General features: G+C 39.9%; 1 protein-coding gene across 8 annotated transcripts in view; it reads left to right on the top strand.

The window, feature by feature from the left end:
* Positions 1 to 11,802, top strand: part of ARHGDIB (Rho GDP dissociation inhibitor (GDI) beta) — a 19,838-nt gene extending 8,036 nt beyond the window's left edge. For 3 of the 8 annotated variants that reach the window (XM_011990808.1, XM_011990809.1, XM_011990810.1), the window contains 5 exons: positions 3,161 to 3,353; positions 3,875 to 3,958; positions 5,845 to 5,921; positions 8,972 to 9,035; positions 11,094 to 11,802. In XM_011990808.1, the coding sequence (XP_011846198.1) occupies positions 3,173 to 3,353; positions 3,875 to 3,958; positions 5,845 to 5,921; positions 8,972 to 9,035; positions 11,094 to 11,293 (606 nt within the window). In that variant the 5' untranslated portion in view covers positions 3,161 to 3,172 and the 3' untranslated portion in view covers positions 11,294 to 11,802. Of the gene's footprint in view, positions 1 to 2,668; positions 2,690 to 2,732; positions 2,969 to 3,160; positions 3,354 to 3,874; positions 3,959 to 5,844; positions 5,922 to 8,971; positions 9,036 to 11,093 lie in introns of those variants that run through there. The other 5 variants (XM_011990815.1, XM_011990813.1, XM_011990812.1 and 2 more) reach the window with 5 other exon arrangements.
* Positions 11,803 to 14,459: the final 2,657 nt, after the last annotated feature.

Below are 14,459 nucleotides of genomic sequence, written 5' to 3'. Positions count from 1 at the left end.
GAGAGAGAGGGAGGGAGGGAGGGAAAGAGAGGGAGGGAGGGAAAGAAAGAGAGAAAGAGCAAGCAAAAGCAAAAAAGCAAGCTTCCTCTGTAACACGCCACTCTCTGCTTCATGCTTCCACAGTTTCAAGGTTATGTTCCTAATCTGGAGATCTTGAACCCCAATAAGTCTACAAAGGACTTCAGGGGTCCACAAACCCCTAGATCATATGCACAATATCATGGGTTTACCTGGTTTTTTTTTCCTTGAGATAATTACCATGTTTATCAGATTTTTTAAAAAGAGAACTGTAATCTCCAAAAAAAAAATAAGAAATCAACCAAACCAGGAAGACCCTTTAGTATGGTTAGATTGCCCAACTTCCAGCCTGTTCTCTACTCTGAAGAGCAATTTAAACTGGCTAAAGTACAGTGTCTCGTAAACAGTGGGTGCTCACCAAATAATCATAACCCTAATTTTGCTTTAAAAGACTTTCTCTGAGAACTGCTCTTCCTGTCGTTTATTTGCTGTATTATTACTTTTTCTAATCAGCTTTCTAGAATGAGCTAGTTTGGGATCACCTGGTCTCATATCCCTTTTTCTTATGCTATAATTAAACCAAATGATTTTAATGTGGCCCTGAATTTCCCCCTTTTGACTGCAACAAAATTTTATGCAGAAATCCCACAGTATCCTCCACTCTTTAATATCTAGATAAATTTATGTCTCGTTTTTTATGAAACAATTGTTATATCTGTTTGCAATGAATCAAAAAAATATAGAACATAAGCCTCAGATTTACTAATGAGAAGATCAAGACCTAGATGTTAGATAAATGGACGTGCCGATGGTCACACAGTTAGAAGGTGGCAAATCTTGTCCTATACCTAATCCTTCTCTCTCCCTCTCTCGCTCTCTTTCTCTTTCTCTCTCTTTCTCTTTTCAACATTGAGATTTGAGGCTGCATAGTTACAATTTCCTGGAGGTTACTGAAATCATCTTGAGCCAGTGACTGGATGTAATGTTACTATCTGATGGTCAGGTTTCATTCAATCAGGAGACTTGTTAGAACCAAGTGATATAGTTCAGAAAGGCCTGACCATGGGGGCTGGGATGTCTTCCTCTATAAATAGTTGTTCTGATGCTTGGTCAGCAGGTTTGTTATGTGGCCCCCATCCTCCGGGGGTCACCAGCGTTCTGGATAGGCCCCTGTCTCATCTGATTAGTCTTATCTGCCTTGCTCTTCATCTGCCCCTTAATGATTCGCATTAAACTACCCACAACCTACAACATCCACACGCTGCATCCTTCATTTTTTCCAACCAGTTCATTCACTTTCCCTGAGTGTTGTTTGGAATACGAATTGCATTAGTCACTATGTTTATTCTGCTGTGCTCTAGAGTCTCATCTTTGAGTGGTGCTGGTTCTTCAGCTGAAGCAAGAGTTGCCATAGGAACAGGACTACATGTTTTCTTCCTGTACAGGAAGTGAACCTGGGCATTGCAATGCTGTTTTCAGAGTTGGTCAAGGCTAGCTCATAATGTTTGGCTGCTTATTTAGATGGAAGAGACTTGATGAGCCAAGGGATATTATTTCTTTCTTTCTCTCTCTCTCTTTTTTTTTTTTTTGGTTCCACTAAAATTGCTCTCATTTGGCTTTACTTCCAGATTATTTTTCTTCCTCTTGCCGATAATAGTGACATTGAAACTCAAAACCAGAACTGATTTTGGCCAGAGATATCTTCACTCCTGGGATACTTTATTAAGGTTTGCAGAGCCACTCAGGATGTGATGTGACAGATATCTTCTTATAGTTGTGTCACTTAGGAGCAATGAAGTCTTTAACCACAGGCAGGGAAAAGAGTTACCCTCAAAATAGAATCAAGAAAATCAGAAAACGATCTCCTTGCCCAAATAACTCCCTGGCAGCCATCTCCTACGGCTATCAGCCACAGGGCCTGAAATTCTTCCCAGAGGGACTTCTTCCTCTTGGTGAGTATACTGCCTCTCATCCAGCTGTGTGAACCTGGGCAATTCTCTTCACTCTGGATCTCAATATCCTCAATGATTACATGAACCCCAATGGTTCACTTCAGCTCTGAAAAGCTGTGACTGTACATCCTCTAAGAGGAATAATTTTTGAATCTACTATTCAGTCATTAACCCTTAACCAGTGAATAACTTGCCTAGATTTCTCCTCAATGTTTTAACACAAAACAAGTAAATATAGATAATGAGAGATGAAGGCAGACTCCAGGGTATGCCCACGTGGGGCCTTATAGGGTCAATGGAAACCTGGGAAGGGGAGAAAGAGAGAGACTGAAAGGGAAGTGGATCTAGAAAAGGGAAATGGATGGACAAATGCTAAGGGCAAATTTGTACTTAAAATTTTGTCTGGAGGAATTTAGTGTCTTTTGCTATTTTTTGTGGCATTTAAAAAGAGCAGAATATCTTTAGATATAAAAGCTTATATATCAATCAAGGAAGTTTTATGAAGTGCCAGAACTATGCAAGTGTTTGGGGGAGAATTCAAGAAAAACAACGAACCTAGTACCCACCCTCGAGGGGTGATTAGCAGTGTTGGGTGTGAACCATGCAGGCACCTGGGGCAGGTATCATAAAGGTCAATGGTTCCTCATGAGTCACCTTTGAGGCATTGCTGGAGTTCAGAGATAGATTCCATTAATGGGGAGAAGCCAACCATTTCTTTGGCAAGTACTCCACCTCTCTCCTCTCTCTCCTGCCTCTCTCCACCATTATCACTCAGACTGTGCATGCTGCAGGTTTTGATGCTAGCCAGGCTGGCTGGATTTGGAGGACTGCGATAACTCCTACAGCTTTTTGACTGGGCTTTTGCTTCATTTGTTCAGGAGTCTTTGTGCCATGTTGCTTCACTCATAGTATGTTATTCACATATGAGTGATTTCTTTCTTGTCAGTTTTGTTCAATGAATAGAAGATACTACAATGAGCACAGAGAAATTCAGGCAGGTCAGAGAAATGACTAGAATACATTCGATTATTATTTCGTAGAATTGAATGAGATTGAATTAGGAAAAAAAATCAGGAAAGTGACTGATGATCACAGAAGTCCATGAGGGTAAGGAGGCTGCTAACAGCAACCCCAGAAACATCTTCTATATCCATGACTTCTGACTAATGGACGGTCATTCTCTCTCCCAGAAATAGATCAAAATGACTGAAAAAGCCCCAGAGCCACATGTGGAAGAGGATGACGATGATGAGCTGGACAACAAGCTCAATTACAAGCCTCCACCGCAGAAGTCCCTGAAAGAGCTGCAGGAAATGGACAAAGATGATGAGAGTCTAACTAAGTACAAGAAAACGCTGCTGGGAGATGGTCCTGTGGTAACAGGTATGTGTGTACAGAGAGCAGGGTGGGTGGAAGGTCCCTGAGAAGAAAGAAGACATTTCGGCTGCTCAGGAGCAGCAGCAAAGGGAAGAGGACCAACTGCTTCCAGGAATAAGTGAGCAAGGCACAATTTGTATGTGCTGATTAAAGTTATGAACTGTGTAATTAAGTCTTCTTAAGAGATAAGATGCAAGTCAGCCGTGAGAGAGGCACACATAACACACAGCAGGGATTTAGAAAGAATTCCAGACTACCACTTAGAATTGTATTTCCCTCTCTCCATTTTCTCTCTTTCTTCTTTTTTCTCTTTCTCAGTAACTACCTAACCATTCATCTCTTCCACACACACCATAGCAGAACAAGACATGGCCCGGAGATATAAATGGGCAGTGCCCAGTTAGCAGAGTACCTGACCCATAGCCACTCAGGAAATGTTGGATGTCAATAATTAGAGCAATACAAATGCACACACCCACTACACACGTGTCTCTTCTTGGTACTTACACTCCCTTTTGATCCTGCAGATCCGAAAGCCCCCAATGTCGTTGTCACCCGGCTCACCCTGGTTTGTGCGAGTGCCCCAGGACCAATCACCATGGACCTTACTGGTATGTAGACACATCTGTACTGTTCAGAGGGGGCCTAAGATATCACAAAGAAAACTTGGTCTCTGTCTCCTGTTCCAACAAAAAGAAAAAAACTGGCGAATCAGAGAGGTATATATGCTAGGACCAGTTAACAAATCATTGCTCTTAGAGTGCCCAGTATTTACCATATTTCATGAAAAGTCCAATCTTTATCTCTATTTAATTGAAGAGAGTGCAGGCATACACATTTGATATAGTTACAGATTTTTCTCTCCACATGATAGTAAACTGAGAATTGTTATTTATGCAATAAACACTGCTGATGGAAATATTCAGAAACAAATTGTGTGCTTCTGAAATTGTAAGGTTTATATAGTCTGAACATCAAAGTATTGATCTTTTATCAGCTTTACAAAACTTACCGGAAGGTGAGAAGCAATCCTGAATTATGCTAGAAATTCCACTGATGTAGATTGAATTGTTTTAGCTTGAAACTCTGATTCTTGTTAAATAAACAACGTCCCTTACTAAAGGCGTACAAATTAAGATGTTGTTATTTTCTTTCACCTTTTTGTAACTAAGGGTCAAGTCTTTCCCTGAGACTTAGGGCTTGAGGAGAAGGACAGAGACTGGGAAGGGGGTTATTGTGGAGGAAATGGGCATCAGAGGGGAAAGAGAGGAGAATCACGAAGCCAGGAGATTGGGGGCATCAAAGGCAAGTTTTTAGTGGGGAAAAAAAATAGTTACCAAATGAAAAAATTGTACTGTTGTGGGACAGACAAAGCATAAGTCTAGAACAGTAGGCTCAGCTAGCAGCAGAGTAGTTCCCCTCTCACAGGACATAGCCAGTCTTTACCTTATATGGGCTTTTTTGTCAGAGGGAGGAAATCAGAGGCTGAGAAGGCACACTTCCTGTTCAACTGAAATCATTAGAGCAGGCACACACACGAATTCACTACCCCCACACGCTCGCATCTCTCCAGGAGAGAAACTCACACTCTCTCACCAGAACTCAGAGTCTTCCTAATATTACCAGATGCAGCTGCCAGTTTGCAAGATAAGGTCTGAATTAGCGCTAAAGAAATCTGTTCTGTTCAGCAGGGCCTGGTGGTATTGCAAGGAAAACTTCATCTCTGTCCCCTTTCCCAGCAGAGGAAAACCAAATTTGGTTTTCTGTCACAAGCAAGCTGCTATGCATGAAGAAAAGCATAGAGAGCGATTACTTCCTTAATCAGGGTACAGGAATTAGGGACAGATCCTGGTTGTATGGAATCTGAAGCTTTTATAACTTCAGTGATATTCCTTAAGAAAAATAGTATGATATTGCAAATGAAAATACAAGAGTAAACACAAAGGTGAATATTTATTTAAAATGATGAATAAAAACAAGTAGAATTTTAAAAACTAGAAAATGCCACAAACATCACCAGATCTATAAAAACAAATAGCTGACACTCCTAAATAATATTTTTATCGTATTTTTTATTTGAGGGGTAGGGGTATATTCTTTAATAACCTCTTCATTTGACCAGTAATATAATTCTCAATGAGAGAACAAATTGACCAAAAAAAGATTTATCTTCACAACTCATTACTGGTAATGTCTTGTATATTTTTAGCATTGTCATCAAACTTGGGGGCAGGGAAACTCTAATGTTTTTCCTAACAGAGCTGTAAGATTTCAGGCATTACGTGTGTGTGTGCGTGTGTGTGTGTGCACGCATGTGTGTGTGTGCGCTTGTGTGCACATGCACGCGCAGGACTAAACTCAAATACTCTGTGAATTGAGGGCCCTATGAACCATGTTGTGCTGGTAGGCCCAACTAATTTCTCCAGGGCTTAAAAGTCATTTATTAACTTGCATATCTGCTTTTAAGGATAAACTCTCTCTAAATCTTCCTCTACAGGAGATCTGGAAGCCCTCAAAAAAGAAACCATTGTGCTAAAGGAAGGTTCTGAATATAGAGTCAAAATTCACTTCAAAGTAAGTATCCTGCCTTGTGTGCTTTTGTAACGTTAAATCTTTTCTTTAATCAGTGACTAAATTTCTTGCATGATCATGTTGAGGTACCTTTTATTTGTTTCTCCCCCAATACCCCCAAGCCAAGTCTGGAATGTTCTCTTCCTAGCCCTGAGGGCTACCTGTTGATACCCACCCTTGCTTCATGCCTTTTCCTAGCCAGGACTTCTTAAACTCTTGATTATCGCTTAAGCCAATGGGATCCCTCTGTCTGTGAACTCCAAATACATCCACAAGGCACATGCTACTTTGTGTTGTACCACCTGTGTCATTTCTCCTTCATACAACATAAGCACCTCAATCTAGGGTAAAATTGTACATCCCTGTTTCCAATATTTCACACAAAACTTTGTAAATAGCAGATAGTTCAGGAATATATATTGAAAAGTGGACAAATAAGTGAATCAACCAATAGGAAAAGAAAATGGAACAGAGAGGGCCTCAGCTCTAATTGCTCAAGGATTATAAAAATCCAGGGTGTGTGATCTTTGCTAAAGAACTGGAAATTACAATTATAGTTGTGGAACAGGTAACCAGGAAAGAGGAAACTAAATAAGAAATAAACTGACATCTAGTAAATAACCGTATGTCCCAATGAGTAGCCAAAATCACAAGAAAAATAACCTTGACTTTGAAAACAAATAAGTTAGAAATGCAGTGTTTGCACTTAGTGGTTTATGTTTGCTTTGGTGGCCTCTCATTCCCACTTAGCCTCAGTTTCCAGGGCCTGGGCTCCACCAAGGAAGACTCCATCTGCTTTCTCTATTTGCACACTGGGAGCTTCTTTCCCCAAGGTACAGGATATGATTCAGAGTCCATGGATGACCCCTCCCTACCCCATACAAATATGCCTGAAAATAATTTCATCCTGGAAATATTTGTGGATACCTACTCTATAATGGACACTGAACTAGGGTTCACTTACTTGTTTCCTGTCATATCATGCATTATTGAAGCACCTGAGGGTTTGGTAAGGCATTATATCAAAATACGCCTAGAATGGGTTGCACATCAGTTTCATTTTTAATCATTGATACTGTTGCATTAATTTGTCTATTTGGTAAATCGGTTTTTCTCAAATGAAATGTGACAGGTAAATTTTGATGTGAATAAGATGAGACAGAAAACTCTGGAACAGGGCATTCTCTTCTGGGTGGGAAGGCAGAGGAGGAATGTGGTATGTGGGTCTGTGTGGTCAGGTTTACACATTAGGATGATGCAGGAGTAGGCCACAGAAAGGGGCTTTTGAGTACTCTTTAATTCGGAGGTTTGACAGCTCTCTGAGGAACCTACATAAAGTTGAACCATCCTGTGTCTTCTCCCAGCATGGTGCTACAATTAGAAGAAATGCCAGGTTAAAGGTGAAAATCCTTGAAAAACAACTTAAATCTTCATTGAAGTCTCCTGAAAAATGTCCAAGAAAGTTTGCATTTATAACACCAGTAACACCTGCTAAAGTCCTCTTTCACGATCTCTGTTAGTTGCACTCAATGTTCTTTTTCTCCTCCCAAACTTCTTAGCACTTTCTAAAAACCTGGCCTAGGGTTGTTCTTTTAGGTTCTCCCCAACCTTTTTCCTATCTCCTAAGGAAATGTGGTATCTCTGACTTCTACAGCTCTCACTTTGATTCACAACACCAAGGCTGCTTCTCCCTGGAGTGGGAGACACAATAGGGATGGGGACGTGGCCAGAAGAAGAGGATTCTATGAATATTCACAGTTTTATTTCACCCACCCCAAATGTATTTATATTAAGTGGACCCACTGTAGAGTGCTGGTGAGATGGTAGGCTCTTTTTCTTGAAGTCCTTATTGCTACACCAATATAATTCTTCTTCTTAGGTCTTTCTCCCACTAGGTGAAAGAGATAAGCTGGGGACATCTAGAAAGATGCATTTATTTTCCCTATTCCTATGAGCTACATTTGAGACTCAGAGTAATTAGAAAGTCTGGGCTTTATTTTTTATCACAGTCTCTTTGATGATGCTAATTTTTTTTTTTTTTCTGACAGCTCTTCATAGATTTATATTACAGATTTACCCTGTGACAGTCAAGAATCTAAGCTGGCAGTGTTCACTGCTCTGCCACCTCCCTGCCAACAAAACAAAAGATAGCACTAGTTGATTGGTTTAACTATTTGTGTCCAACACAAAAGGCCAGCTATAATTATTGTTGAAGAAAAATTATTTGAAGATGCTTTAATTCTTCACATTGGTGAACAGATAACCAAGCCCTTCAGCTAATGATGCAATGTCCACTTTAATTTGTTTGTATAGACATAACCACTGTGTAAAATTAACAGACAACCCAGGTTAGTCCCAGGTGAAATGAATCATGGAAAAACAAAGTTCTTCGGCTGTCTACATTTTCATTCTGCGTTACTGAATTTTCTTTGAAAGGCTTGGGAAAATAGCAAGATCTCAGACAACGTCTGAAAATGACAGACATCCAAAATATTTGCCAGATACAAGTGAATTTCACCGACTATTTCAGTTATATTGCAGGCACAGCCATCTTCTAGACATGAGTTTTCCATTACAGCTTTCCTCCTTGTTATTTGTTTTTTATATGGTAGGTGGATCATCTCTGAGGTTGTAGTTTTTAGATATTTACATAATGTGCTCTACTGATACCTTCATAACTTTTACTAAGACAAGGATGGTCTCCTGGTCACTAGTATTGGAGAGGGAAAGCTCAAGGCCATTCTTGGGACCATTGAGAAAGGAGAAATACAATGAAGAATGTTGGGACAATATGAACCACTCCTCTCTCCCTAAACGGTAAAAGTCAAAATGTTCGAAAATTAAACCAGTTTGGCAATGTTGCGTTTTATGATTTCCCCTCTCTAATCTTTGCTTCACAGCCATGCTAAATAATTATAGAAACGCCTATTCTAAACTAAATCTTTAGTTTTTTCATTTTCAGAGAAGATTTAGCTAGGCAGGATCAGCATGAAGGATGAGAAAAAATGAAAGACCCTCTTAATCTGAACAGCTTGGTTCCTTCCCATCTGCAGGTGAACAGGGATATTGTGTCAGGCCTGAAATATGTTCAGCACACCTACCGCACTGGAGTGAAAGGTAAGGGAACCCACATTGCCACACTGTCCCAAACGGCTTCTCATTGATACTTTAACTTCTGGTTATTAGCAATTTTTAGCTATAGACTCAGATGAGAATATGATAAAAGCTGTGGATGCTGGCCCTAGGAAAAGGCACAAATACACCTCTGCTCTAGACATTGACAAGTCCAGGGCTCAGGGGACCTCATTTAGACTGCATCAGCTGCTGACCTTCAGCAATCAGCTTTTTGGATTCAACATTATCACTCATAAAGAAGAAGAGTCACCAAGATAGGTTTGAAGGAAATAAAGTATATAAAAATATTCTACAAAGTAAGAAGAGAAAAAAAAAAAAAAAACAGTTCACAGGTACAAAGACCAAGTGTCAGAGAAACCCAAGAAAGAACAAACTTGCCCGGTGGTGTGTGTATTTGGAGTGGGAGCAGGTGGGGTGGCATTGGAGGGAAGGGGCAGGCAATGCTCAGTTTTCTAACAAAGAAATAGAAAAAAAAAATACTTTCTAGGATTGAAAAGGCCTGTCTAATTAAAATAACATGGCAATATTACTTAATCTGCAATTCTTCTTGACATACCTTGGGAACCTGCCTTCAATTTTCTTTCATTAATATGGGCAGAGAGAAATGAGAGGCAGGAAGGTGATGGAGGCACTTTACAGTTTCTTTCTACCTGAGGGTCTGTCCTCTCCAGAGGCGAGAAACAGCAAAGCATGTCTCAGTTTCCACCAAATTAATAAGCAAGATAGGGGAGAAATTATCTGATAAATTTGTATGACATAGAGGACCAGTCAATTTCTCAAATCCCAGAGAAGACCATTGACCTGAAAGATATTGATTGACCTTTCCAATACCTAGTCTCATGAAAAAAAAAAAGTTTAATTTCCTATTTTCCTTTGGGCACAAAGCCCATATGACCTCATTTCAACAAAAGGACAGTGACATGTCTGCAGCTGTATTTTCAAACTTATTAATAACACTTAGCCAACTATATGCCACCTATCTGCCTATGTATGCTTTTCAATGCCCAACTATTCTTAATATATATTCCAGTTCACCTGCAAATCAACTTGATTGGCTATTTTCGCCATTTGTCCTAGTTTTTCACTTTTTTTTTTTTTACCAACTTACTGCTGTTCTTGTTCCATCCAATTATTCTATCCATGAATTCTGATCACCATCTGTTACTTTATCTCCCCCAACTGATATGCTCATAGAATGATAGTTTGTAGATAGAAGATCCTCAAAGTCCATCATACACACAAAGAAATGGAGGCTCAAAAATGACTTAGGCCATTGCAGGACTGAGATCAGAACTGCGGTCTCAATTTGTCTGAGTTGTTTAAATGGTGTAGTCTGCTATATCTCCATTAAAAAAAAAAAAAAAAAAAACAGGCTTAATCCCCATTGATTTAGGGCACTGGTTCCCCAACTTTACTTCAGAATCAACTGTGTAGTTTTTTAAAAACACTGAGCCTTGGGACCCACAGAAGGTTACTGAACCATAGCCTTTGGAAGTAGGACAAAGGAAACTATTATTAAAAGGCACTCCAACTTAAACAATGTTTAAAGAATCATTTTTTTAAAAAGATGCCTCAAGGCCAGGTGCGGTGGCTCACACCTGTAATCCCAGAACTTTGGGAAGCCAAGGCAGGCAGATCACCTGAGGTGGGAGTTCGAGACCAGCCTGACCAACATGGAGAAACTCCATCCCTACTGGAAATACAAAATTAGCCAAGCATGGCGGTGCATGCCTGTAATGCCAGCTACTCGGGAGGTTGAGGCAGGAGAATCACTTGAACCCAGGAGGCGGAGGTTGCGGTGAGCCGAGATTGTGCCTCTGCACTCCAGCCTAGACAACAGGAGCAAAACTCCGTCTTAAAAAAATAATAATAAAAAAATTTAAAAAAGAGATGCCTCAGGTAAATCTCATGTTTATTTAGGCTTGGAAACTATTGCTCTTGGCTTGAATCACTGTAGGCTGTACTCCAGATTCTCCGGTTTGCAGTGTGTGTTTTTCCTCTGTCAGGCTCTTACCCTAATGAACTCTTCTTTCATCCTAGTGGATAAAGCAACATTTATGGTTGGCAGCTATGGGCCTCGGCCCGAAGAGTATGAGTTCCTCACTCCAGTTGAGGAGGCTCCCAAGGGCATGCTGGCCCGAGGCACGTACCACAACAAGTCCTTCTTCACCGACGATGACAAGCACGACCACCTCAGCTGGGAGTGGAACCTGTCGATTAAGAAGGAGTGGACAGAATGAATGCATCCACCCATCCCTTTCCCCACCCTTGCCATCTGGAAGAATCCTCTCAGGCGTGTTCAGCACCCTGTCCCTCCTCCCTGTCCACAGCTGGGTCCCACTTCAACACTGCCCACATTTCCTTATTGATGCATCTTTTCCCACCCTGTCTCTCAATGTGGTCCCTAGCACAAGAGGCATAAAACCGGGCTTTCACCCTGCCTCCTCCCTCCGATCCTCCGTCAGGGCCAGATCTTCCACGTCTCCATCTCAATACACAATCATTTAATATTGCCCTCTCTTACCCCATTCGAGCAACTAGAGGCCAGGAAATGGGCAAACTATCACTAACAGGTCTTTGACTCAGGTTCCAGTAGTTCATTCTAATGCCTAGATTCTTTTGCGGTTGTCGCTGGCCCAATGAGTCGCTAGTCACATCCCCTGCCAGATGGAGTACTTCTTTTGTGAGAGACACTGTAAACAACACAAGAGAATAAGAATAAAACAATAACTGCATGTGTTCTGACTGAGACCTTCATTTCCCTGCTTTCTTCCTTTGAACAAATATGATAACTGGATGGTTCACATTCGTGAGTTCCCCAAGAGGGGATGGGGATGAGGAAAACACACAGGAGGAGATATTTACATCATTGGGAACAAATTGGTCCCATATTACACTGTAATAGGTAATGTGCATTCAGAATACCGCCAGTGGGAAATCTGCATTTTACTTATTTAGTTGGTTATTTTTAATTTCAACTTTTATGTTAGATATAGAGGGTACATGTGCAGGTTCGTTACATGGGTATATTGCACCCAAGTAGTGAACCTAGTCCTAAATAGGTAGTTTTTCAAACCATGCCCCACTCCCTCCCTCACCCCTCAGGTAGTCCACAGCATCTGCTGTTTCCACGTTCATGTCTATGTGTGCTCAGTGTTTAGCTCCCGCTTATAAGTGAGAACATATGGAAGTGGGTTTTCTGTTTCTGCATTGCTTTGCTTAGAATTATGGCCTCCAGCTTCATCCATATTGCTGCAAAGGACATGATTTTACTTTTTTATTATGACCATATAGTATATCATGGTATATATGCACCATATTTTTTATCTAATCCACCACTGATGGGCAACTACATTGATTCCATGTCTTTACTATTGTGAATGGCACAACAATGAACATACATGTGCATGTCTTTTTGGTATAACAATCTACTTTCCTTTGGATATATACATAGTAATGGGATTCCTGAATCAAATGGTAGCTCTGTTTTAAGTTTTTTGAGAAATCTTCAAACTGGTCACTCTCCATATGTTAGTAAAAATATTATGCCTTGGAATGCTAACGTTACTTCTAAAAATTGGAGTACTCTCCTTGGCCTTAGTATAGAGATAAAAGGTATGGATGCCCTCATTACTTAGAGTTGCTTTCCACAGTGACTGAACTACTTAACTGCTTAAGTTACATTCCCATGAATAGTGTATAAGCATTCCCTTTTCTCTGCAGTCTCACCAGTGTCTGTTGTTTTCTGATTTTTTAATAATGGCCATTCTGACTAGCATGAGATTGTATTTCATTGTAGCTTTGATTTGCATTTCTCTGAAAATTAGTAACATTGAGCATCATTTTTTGTGTGTGTTTATTGGCCTCTTGTGTATCTTCTTTTGAGAAGTATCTGTTTATGTTCTTTGCCCATTTTCTAATGGGGTTGTTTTTTGCTTCTTGATTTGTTTAAATTTCTTATGGATTCTGAATATTAGACCTTTGTTGGATGCATAGTTTGCATATATTTTCTCCCATTCTGTAGACGTCTGTTTACTCTATCAATAGTTCCTTTTGCTCTGCAGAAACTCTTTAATTAGGTCTCACTTGTCAACTTTTGTTTTTGTTGCAATTGCTTTTGACGACTTAGCCAAAAATTACTTGTCAAGATTGATGTCGAAAAGAGTATTTCCTAGGTTTTCCTCTAGGACTTTTGTGGTTTGAGGTCTTGAATCTTTAATTCATCTTGAGTTAATTTTTTCATATGGTGAAAGATAAGGGTCCAGTTTCATTCTTCTGCATATGGCTAGCCAGCTATCACAGCACCATTTATTGAGTAAGAAGTCCTTTCCCCATTGATTGGTTTTGTTAACTTTGTCAAAGATCAGATGGTTGTAGGTATATGACTTTATTTCTGGGTTCTCTATTCTGTTCCATTGGTCTATGTGTTTGCTTTTGTACCAGTACCATGCTATTTTGGTTACTGTAGCCTTGTAGTATAGTTTGAAGTTGGGTAATGTGATGCCTCTGGCTTTGTTCTTTTTGATTAGGATTGCTTTAGCTAGTCAGACTTTCTTTTGGTTCCATATAAATTTTAGAATAGTTTTCTTTTCTAATTCTGTGAAGGATGACATTGGTAGTTAGATAGGAATAGCACTGAATCTATAAATTTCTTTGGGCAGTATGGCCATTTTGAAGATACTGATTCTTCCTACCCATGAGCATGGAATGTTTTTCCATTTGTGTCAGCTCTGATTTCTTTTAAAAGTGTCTTGTAGTTCTCCTTGAAGAGATATTTTACCTCCTTGGTCATCTGTATTCCTAGGCATTTCATTTTATTTGTGGCTATTGTAAATGAAATTGTGTTCTTTATTTTACTCTCAGCCTGGACATTATTGGTATACAGAAATGTCACCGAGTTTTGTACATTTATATTTTTCCTGATACCTTACTGAAATCATTCATCAGTTCCAGTAGCCTTTTGTCAGGGTCTTTAGAGCCTTCCAGGCATACAATCATATTGTCAACAAGGAGAAATAGTTTGACTTTTTATTTTCCTGTTTAGATGCCTTTTATGTCTTCCTCTTGCCGAATTGCTCTGGCTAGGACTTCCTAATTTCTTTTATAATATTTTCACATGAAAATTCTCCTAAGCTAAAGACTACATATCCCAATGCCTGTGGAAAATCTCATCTTGGACTTCCTCAGACACTTGTGAGCAAAATCAAACTTTATCTATTTCTTCTGCTTAAGACTTTTCAGGGGTTCTCATCACCTACAGAATAAAGTTGATGCTCCCGTGCTTAGCGTATCATATAAGGCCTGCTGTGAGCTGGTCCCATATGCCTTTCTGCCCACATGTATCACTTCCTTCCTTTTCATCATTCTCAATTACTAGTAATTCTGTCACACATTATATTTGCATCT

The sequence above is a fragment of the Mandrillus leucophaeus genome, unplaced genomic scaffold (assembly GCF_000951045.1).
Source record: "Mandrillus leucophaeus isolate KB7577 unplaced genomic scaffold, Mleu.le_1.0 Scaffold383, whole genome shotgun sequence".
NCBI lineage: Eukaryota > Metazoa > Chordata > Mammalia > Primates > Cercopithecidae > Mandrillus > Mandrillus leucophaeus.
The sequence above is the reverse complement of the archived record's forward strand: the minus strand, read 5'-3'. Positions and strand labels throughout refer to the sequence as shown.